Here is a 10,185-nt window from a genome sequence, read left to right on the forward strand (position 1 = left end):
TTCAAGCTAGCGCGCTATCAATATCGATTTGAACTTATGCTTGTGCCCAACTAACATTGTATATGTATAACAGCCTAGTGCCCTAGCATAGTTATTAGTAATTAAAGTCAACTGAAATCCACTTCCATTTCAAACTTCCCAAGTGTAAAATCATTCTGCATTTGCTATGGAATCAAATATATCTAAGTCTTAAGTTTTGTTCTTTTTAAGAAATAATACCTAAAAAACGATCCACTCGTAAATATAGTAACAAAGAAAAAATATGGTCCCTAATTGTAAATGTGATGGTAACACCCGCGCGCCCAATGTTTTGTGCGAATAATATTGCAAGGGTTTTGCTAACTTCTACATATATATTTAGGGAAAGCTAATATGCATCTAATGAACTCAACGTTATATCGAAAAAACATCAACTAATACATTAAGTGTTTATTAATTCAATCTAAAATATGAAATGAATCAATCTTATTCAATCTAATAATTATCATTTTAAAATAAATAATATAAAATAGACAATAAAATTGGTGGTCAAATGGTAAGATTTTTGACCTTGATGAGAGCAAATGAAAATCCGTTTAGTTTGAATCTCTCTCTTCACCTTTATGCAGGTATTATTTACGAGTAGTATTTTTCAGTCTTAGGTTGCATATTAAGCATTCCCTTAGTTTAGAATTATGAGTATGCATGATGGATTGTTTTTCAAAAAAGTACATTTTATGTTCATTGATTGCACATTATCTTGTGCATGGCCCACAAGTTAGCAAAACCCACTAACAATTCACTACAACATACATGTAATCCAGTTCAACTAAATTTTTTGTTAACGCGCCAGATATGTGCTTAATATGTATTCGGTTTCATTCATGCCATAAGTAGCTAAACCATATGGACGATAAGTCGATAAAAGAAAAACTCTTTCAGTTTTCGACACCATGCATGGGATAAAAAGTCATATGAAATAGTAAAAACCAATATGGAAAACGGGATATATAAAGTTTACTTTAATAAAGAGTATGAAAGAGCTAAAATAACAGTTATTCTGGTATGTTAATTTTTGGAAACCATGATAAGATAGTGACAAAGGAGCATTCTATATAGTGATAGAGTATTTATGAGTTATTATTTTCCTTGAGATAGTATATAAATAATTAAATATAATAATGTTTACTAAATGGGTTATAAAGGTTATGTTAGGATATGGTTTTTTTTTGGTTATTCTCTAGATAAAAATTTGCAAACAACTATTTTGTTAAGTTTGATTCATGATTTTATGATTAAGAAAACCGTTAGTTATATGTGTATAAGTATATATGCAGTGTATGCACAAACTATACTTGATATAACACTCACTCTGACAAATTAAGAAGTGATCAAGTCGTCGTTAAAAATAAAACAAGTGGTAATTAAGTCATGGTTCTTTAAATCTTGATCTTCATCAATTTATGTTCTTCATAAATGAAAAATTTGTAAGCGGGTCATCTAGTCTTTAGTAATTTTTTAAAAAGCTTATAAGATTTGTTGGAACCCAGATAAAAAGTTTATGCTAACTGACTATCAACTGACTATGAAAGGACCACACTAAAAATTATTCTTGGATGTTTAAGGAAAACATGTTTAGAAAGTGACATACAAACATCGTCTTTGTTGTAATTAATAGGAATTGTGGTATAAATAAAAAGTGTTGAAAGAATATATTTTATGGATAGATTTGGTATCCAAAAACAAAATGTCAAAATGAGTAAGACAAGAAATTGATAATAGTCTAATGCTTTTATGAATACATTTTGATAGTCAACAAACACATAGTCAAAAGTAAGTCAGACAAGAATTTCAAACAGAGTTATACTCCGTACTGTATTTATACAGGTGGGGTTTGGGTTGAATTGGTTGGCTTGAAAGTTGAAACTACCTTATTGACCCACGTGGAATTCAATCAGTGAAATTTAAGTGATACTTTGACATAGTTTGTGTAGGTTATCCCGAAAGAGCAAATGATCGATACCTTAAAAAAAAAAAATTGAGAAATAAGTAATTATTAAAACATAGGAAAATGAAAAGAGACAGAGAAGGAACACAAAGTAACTGTATGCCATTTTATTCAATTCGTATTCTTTTTCTTTTTTGATTCAACGAAAATGCTTATAACTACTTGAAAATGACCAAATGCCCTTATGTCAACAGGTTCTTGTGTCATGTCTGTGTTAAACAGTTTGGATGTGGTTCGTGGTGGTCAAAGGCATTGAAAATAACCAGCATCCTTTTTTAACAGGCTCTCTCGTTATGTTTGGTTTCAATGGGTTGAACGCGAGTGAAGGAAGGATGTGTAAAATGACCATAAAGGATAGGGGTGTTTACACGGGTTCAGTAAACCAAGACTCATAACCCAAACCTCAGTCGACCTGAATTACCGAGTTCACATCCATAACAGCATATAGTTGCACATAGATGATTTGAAGGACCACAGAATGGGACCGCAATGAAACTAATGCTCGCCCTTTGAAGAAAAGTTACTCCGGAGTCTATAACTGTCATATTACAGTTGTAACTTGTTGCGTTACAGTAGTACAATACTCTACATCAAAAATAAAAGTAGGCTTCCAACTGGTACTGATGTCAAATCAAAATTTGGAACCACATTCAAAAAGATTTAACTTAGAGACGCCCAGTTTGGATACGGACATTCATATACCCAATCGGGTCCACTGTATCGCACACAATGAAGCCACAAACCTTCTTCACTGCCATCGTATCTGCATTACATAAAGTAATTATACTCGTAATGAATCCAAATTCACATTGTATAAAAATGAAATAACATATGATGCATCTGAATAACATTTTCCAATAAAGAAGAAAATATTGAAATGGGAAAATGTTAAATGGTGTAATGTAATTCATTGAGTTGCAAGAGTTTATTACCCTATTGGAGCCAAGTTTGGGCAATTTGTGCACGTTGGATCAATGTAAAAATCTTCAATACACTCCTCAGGCTCAGAAGTGCAATCATCAGAGTTGACTTGCAACGAACGGTGCGACTTGACTGTGGTTTTATGAGCAGTAAATGCTCTCCTAGAGCTACTATTATCAACATAATCAGTAAGGTAGAGTGTGTCATTGGCTATTGGGTGACCCGTTGATTGCAGGTGTACACGAATCTATTTTACATAAATGGGTAAAGAAAAATTAAAAAAAGAAAAAGTCAAAGGCCAATATTTCTGATATGGCAATTAGAGGTGGCCGTTTCAACTCATTTACCTAAATTGGTTGATTTAGATTGTCACTAACAGGTCTCATGGGGTCAAAACAAAAAAACTCATTAAATAGTGAATACGGGTCAAAAGATTAACATTGGATGCTTTCAACTTCTTAAACTGATTTATATTAACAAATTAAACTAGATTATGATATATTAATGGCGTAGATATTATTTCCCTATTAAGAGAATATTGTTTATAATCATATTCAATTTGATATTTTTTAGCTGCAAAACCCAGAAAATAATTTTCCCTACATAAAATGCTGGTTGTGCTACCTGAAGGATTTCACCCCTTTCCCAACCTGCTTGCCACACCCATTTTGCCACCCTACTTGCATCCAGCAAATATAATAGAAATGTTATTAGAATGATATGCATCTCTTACTTGATGAGTTCTTCCAGTGATGGGATGACATGATACAATACTAAATTTCCCATTTGTACAAATCCTAGTAAACTTTGTACATGCAGCCTTCCCGTTTAAGGTACTCTTGGCCTTCTCATCTGTGTCCTCTGCCTATGCATGCAACAATATCCATCAAATACAACAAAAATCAGACAGCAAAGCTCACATTTGCTGTGCACCAAGTAGGCATATGGAAGTGAAAATCTCAGAAGTAAATGTTACTCGGACACAACTTTGTTACCTCTACTGTACTCCTTCCTTCTCGAGCATTAGAATTCACCCTAAGATTGACAACTTGCTGGATAACAATTGAAAACGGAAAACACAACAACAAACGTTATCATTAGCTTGCCTAAAAGTCGCAAAATAAGAGGGGCCGGTAGGTTGGGAAATAGGTTAACATGGGTAAGTTTTGTACAGGTAAGGCAGGGTTGACTCAAAAAATAAGAAATCCGGGACAACTAAAAAACTTATAAGTTATATCCGCATCAAATTTGGTCAAAAATTGCATATATTTCTATAATTATCTATTTTAAACACAAGTTATTTAAAGAACTATACATCAAAAATACATATTTTTAAAGAACTTCACCTATTTATCATGTTTCCTTTCTAGCTATCCCTTTGTTTGAGCCGTTAGAATCTAGATAACCTGGACGGACCCGTTTGTCACATCTAACATTTTCATTAGCAATCTATTTATTCGTCCACTTGACCCATTTGTAGCATCTAAGATTTCATTAGCTATCTATTAACACCCCCACTTGACATATACATAATTCATCTATTTGACCCATTTCCTAATTTAATTGACGTTCATCCCTGTATAGAATGTATACCTCCTCCTCAGGAAATTCCCCGACGACTTTCGCAATATATTGTTTCTGTACCATCCCAGCTTCAATCTGACATACAACGAAGATGAGCCAATTTTTAGGTATAAGAATAGAAACCATGTGATAGAAAAATGGAAGATAAGACAACACATTTAAGGTCAAGGGAAGAAGCGTATACTAGGACTCCACCAATAAAGTATTGATCATGAATTAAAATCTGTAATACTTGTACCCAAGTTCCATTAAACTTTATTAGTAATTTACTCCCAGATGAGGGGAAAAGCTCTAATTTTACCTGTTGTCTGAAAATCTCAGCTTGAGAAGCACTTCTAGCAAGAATAAGAAGTCCTGAGACCAATCGATCTAATCGATGTATAGCTTTTTGTGAAGTCAAGAAAATACTATTTTGTAGAAAGAAACAGCAAGAGTAGATACAAAAGGTGTGGGTACTAATTTGTCAAATAAAAATTGGATACGAAAGAGAGGTGCCAAGTCATGTTCTGCCTGAAGAATACCAACAACTGTATTCTTACGATATTGACCACATGGATGCACCTAAAAAAAGAGCAAATTCTTTAATAAATAACATAAAGCTCGCTACAAATGAAGAGGTTGAGTTATTGGAAACCTATATTATATTATTATATCTGGTGCACAGGTTTGCAATTAAGGAGGCATGTGATAGAGTGAAGCTTTTAACTTACTGGAACTGATGCAGGCTTACAAACCGTTAGGACATCTTCTCCTTTATGCAGAATTGTAACATCCAAAGCCATCACTGGGGGTTCATGCCTACATCCTTCCATATAAAATTTAGAGCTCGATTATATAGTTGTATAGACAAAATAAGAAAGTAAAGATAACTCATGATTTTGTTTATAGAAAGTTTAAAGAACAAATGTTTATAAATAGTTTAAAGAACAAAATATTGAGTAAAACACACCTATGTAAGAAATGACTAATTTTTTGCGATGTCTGAACTATGTATGAAACAGGCACCGTCTTTCCATCGACTTGTATGTGACCAGATTTGACAGCAGAATCCTACAAGTTTCCAAAGATAAGATAAAACAATAATAACTATTTGGATGATTCACAAACATCGAATAACGTAAGTTTGATCAGCCTTAACATATTGTGCAAAATTTTTGGCCGAAATTTTAAAATTGCCCAAGAGCATTAAAAGGGTAACTCCTAAATGTCATCCGAAACTCAAAATATATAAAAAGGAATCCATCATGAAAACCAATCCCACACAAGGAATAACTATTTTAATAAAATATACATTCCAAGCTGTTGCCTAGGTTTATCTAAAAGTTATGTATACATCATATGACGGCAATCATTTCTGGTTTTACTCTTGTTACCAAACATGCTAAGGTGAGCTTAGATCAGCATGTAAGGTTTCTCCTTTCTGACTTACATGCGACTGCCATGCTACACGAACAATTATCTTGCAAAATACAAGACATATAATGCTATGTAATGTACTTTATATGTTGGGTTACAGGCGGTCATTCTACTATAAGTTTATAATCTACTCTTGAAAAAAAAAATTCCTAGTAAAATTATGTAATACTGAGCCTAAAAACAAAAATTGCCTGTAATTCCTGATGAAGCATATACTCCAGGTTGGCATGGCAGAGGATTTAAAAATTTTTAGACAGACTCCTTGTTCATTAGATAGAGAAGATGACCAAGATTTCCGATAGGAATTGGGCTTTCTTCTGTGGCAGGACTATCTTAAAGAGAGGAAATGCTTTGTAGGGAAAACTATATGCGGGGTAAAAAGAAACTTTTTTTTATTTTTATTTTTTTTGAACAGAGGTAGAAAGAATGGTTGGAGGGGCGAATTTGCATTATAAATTAGACGTTACATAATGTAACTTGACACCAACTGTCGTATAAGACAGGACGGTCCAGAATAGAAGATTGAGGCCACTAATAAACAGGGATAACTAAGGATAGCAAAATTCCGAAAACAAACTATGAACAAGAATGAAACTGAAACCGACGTTTCTCGTTCTGCTTCTGCAATCCTTATACAATAAATAGTTCTCGTTACAGTATGTATAAAGTATTGCTATTACAATGTAAGATAAAACGCCTTAAGCTCCTTGACAAATCTATATCTATATCTATACTACTGTATTTATATTTATACTATATTATAAAGCAAATAGGGTTTTAAGTTCCAACTTTCAACAATATACACCTACTAACGCATAATGTACAGTACATCTATATACCCTAAAATATCCTTAGAAGAAATCTCAACAACTCATTTTTCGCTCTCTCCTCAAATCTCAACCACTCATTTTTTTTTTCTCTCCTCCATAAATCATTTTATTCCTCTAATTCAATCAAAATCTTTTATCTCAAAAACCGTACATCGATAAATTATAAAAATTATATGCATGTTGTTAAAATTTTATGCTCTTTCATTAGAGATGTCATTCGATATACTTTTGACGGATTTTTATATCCGAGGGCGGAGCCCGTACGGCTAAGGCATTTGGCTATGACACTCTATGACATATCACCTCCTATGACCTATCATACTCTATAACTTATCACCCTCACCATCTCACCGCCGCAACGCACAGGTACTTTCTCTCGTAAATTATAAATCAAATAACCAAATTAACAACACATCTTGTACATATACATACTTACATAATAATCACGCTTTCGACCTTTGAATTCATCCGCAAACAAATCGACAATCGTCTTCCCGGCCCATCGACTCTTAGCCTAACAAACAAAATTGTCCGACATTCTAATCTCCAATAATTTTAACATGAGATACATACAATCATATAATATATATATATATATATGATGTGGTAGGAGGAATACATACATGAGCAATGTACTCGAAGTTGTAGGGTTTAACATATCGAATACCTGAAATATATATATACATACATGCATTTAGGGTTTAAGATATATATTTACAAATAGATACAATACAAGTATTACCGTTACGAAAGATATAGTCATGGCTCTCCGGTGTATTGGCCGGAGTTTTACATACAATCTCCATGTTCTCTCCGTTTCTCTTCTTATGTTTAAAAACTTTTTATTTTGATTTTTTTACACATTTTTTTCCCTTTTATCCCTATTTATATATATAGATATATATATATAGTGAATTAATCATGGACCAATCACAATTTTTGGATTATTAAAATTAAACATTCATTAGTAATTTAATTATAAATTAAGAAATTTAATAATTAGTATCCAAATATATTAATACGAGAGCAAGTAATCGCGTGTTGCACCGGTAAGATGGTAGGGTGATAGGTTATAGGTTGTGATCATCGGTTGTGATATGTCATAGAGTGCGCCGTACGGGTTTTACCTTCGGATTTAAATATTCGTCGAAAATATATCGAAAGCATCTCTAATGAAAGAGCATGAAATTTTATGAACATCCATATAATTTTTATAATTTATCGATTTAATGTTTTTTAGGTAAAAGATTTTGAATGAATTAGAGAAATTCATGGAAGAGAGAAAAAAAAATAGTGGTTCAGATTTGAGCAGAGAAGAAAAAATGAGTGGTTGAGATTTATTTTAAGGGTATTATGAATAAGTGATAGAGGTATTTTGAGATTTTCACTTGTGTAAAGTTGAAAAAATGAAAAGAACAAATATTTTATAATGTAATAGAGATAAATTATTATTTTTCTAAAAAAGTTACTTTAATTTACATCTTTTATATTTTTATCACTAATTTATACATTTTAGTCTCACTAACTATTTAGCTCATGTCTACAACACTTTGTAGCTATCAAGTTATATAATTTTAATTTTTAATTATTTAGTTAATTTAAAAATGTTCAACTTATTATTTTGTAACTTTTTTTACAATAGCAAACAAAATTCCAAATTTTATAAAAAAAAAGTTCTAATATTATTAGAATAAAAAAAAAACATAACCAAAACAAATTCAAAAAGATTATCTATATCAATTACGTATTTTCTCATTTTATATTATAATAAAAAAAAATTTAATGAACTAATCCAAATAGAAACACAATATCACATTGTAATTGTTGGGTCTTATAATAAGAACTAGATTTTAGACCCGTGTCAAATACACGGGTTTTAATATAATTTTAATATAAGAATTAATATATACGTTAAATGTAAAAATATAATTAATAAAAATAATTGAGATGTTCGAAATCAAATACTGAATGCTAAATCATATCAAGGTTGAATGGTGTAGCAATGAATCTGTTATACAAACTTTTCCATATAAACAATATTTTAACTTTGATTACACAATTGATCGAGTTTCCATGGATGTCTTGCAAAAAACTAATTTTATTTTCGTTAATCATGGTTGATAAGAACAATAAAAATAGCGGCTGATTCATGAGATTTTCAAAGATTTTGTGTGTTGTGATTTTATCTGTAGGCATCAGTTTAAAGAAGAAAAAAATCATATCCTAAATATAGTTTGATTTCAATTAGTAATAACAATAATGATTATCCCAATTATATTCTGATTACAATCATAAATAAGAACAATATTTCAATTAGTTTGATTACAGTTTATTAACTCGTATTAATCTAAATGTAATCTTTCTAACTTTTATCTATATTTGTTATTAGATAGACATTTTACAATAAATTATTAATTATTTTTAAATTGAGTTAAATTGTAAATTGCTGATGGAAAACCAAAAATGTAAATTAATTTAGACATTTGCCAATTTAATTAATTTTGAAAAATTGAGTGATGTGATTCATCAATTAAGTTTAGATCAGTTGCATTTTAAGTAATGGCCTTAAAATATTATCAAAATAAGAATAAGTATATGCAAGTATGCAACCCAAAAATCCTTACATATTGTATAAAAGTATAATTTTTAATAATCGACATATTCAAATGAAAATAGCGTAAGCCAAATCAAAGGGGAGAAAAAAAATCATATAATCCAAAACATTTTTACAATCGTCATATGTTCTTGTGTTCATCACTTTTTTTTCGGCTTAACTATCTTCCTATTTACTGCAGTTACGACATGTTAAGTGGTTTTAACTTTGATCCTTCTTCAAGTAAATGTTCAAAATCCGGAATCAAAGTAATTGATTGAGAAGTATATTTTGTTGCCCTTTTAATAAGTACATATTGTTCATCTACGACAAATAATATCACGGTTGCATGATGTAGCTGACTTTTTTTTTTTTTGAACAATAAACAAAAACAAAAACATAAAAACTTAAGTAAAACATTATCAATAGTAGAATATTATTTTATATAGTTTGATTAAGTATAAATATTAGTACTACTAATATTCAATTGATAAAATGGAAAAGTTTTAGTCCTGCGGCAACAATAACATAATTTAAATAACATAGGATTAAATATATGATATATCCATAGATATCATGTAGGTGATAGAATTTTATATAACATATGACTTTGGTGTATATCCATATAATATAGCTCTCGAGGCTTTAACTTTATTGATTTTTTAATTAACTTATTTTAATAATGACATCATCAAATCCAAATTTTATCAAATTGAGCTTTGTGATTGGTTAAAGATATTTTTTATCAACAAAACGGATAATCGAACTTTTGGGTTATTATACAAAGGATAATGATAAATCAACCTAATTGGTATACCTAAAGATATGCCTAATTGTAAGATGGTGACATGTGG

At 30.7% G+C, this 10,185-nt stretch overlaps 1 protein-coding gene across 1 annotated transcript; it reads right to left on the reverse strand.

Moving 5' to 3' along the window:
* Window positions 1-2,495: 2,495 nt before the first annotated feature.
* LOC122607614 (RNA pseudouridine synthase 7-like) lies at window positions 2,496-7,576 on the reverse strand. The gene is made up of 12 exons (XM_043780627.1): window positions 7,481-7,576; window positions 7,362-7,405; window positions 7,175-7,252; window positions 5,442-5,542; window positions 5,203-5,290; window positions 4,975-5,053; window positions 4,794-4,876; window positions 4,502-4,567; window positions 3,904-3,960; window positions 3,642-3,773; window positions 2,920-3,155; window positions 2,496-2,750 (listed from the first exon to the last, which is right to left on the reverse strand). Exons 1-12 carry the CDS (start codon window positions 7,542-7,544, stop codon window positions 2,648-2,650), a joined length of 1,131 nt encoding a protein of 376 aa, XP_043636562.1. The 5' UTR covers window positions 7,545-7,576; the 3' UTR covers window positions 2,496-2,647.
* Window positions 7,577-10,185: the final 2,609 nt, after the last annotated feature.

The sequence above is a fragment of the Erigeron canadensis genome, chromosome 7 (genome assembly GCF_010389155.1).
Source record: "Erigeron canadensis isolate Cc75 chromosome 7, C_canadensis_v1, whole genome shotgun sequence".
Lineage (NCBI taxonomy): Eukaryota > Viridiplantae > Streptophyta > Magnoliopsida > Asterales > Asteraceae > Erigeron > Erigeron canadensis.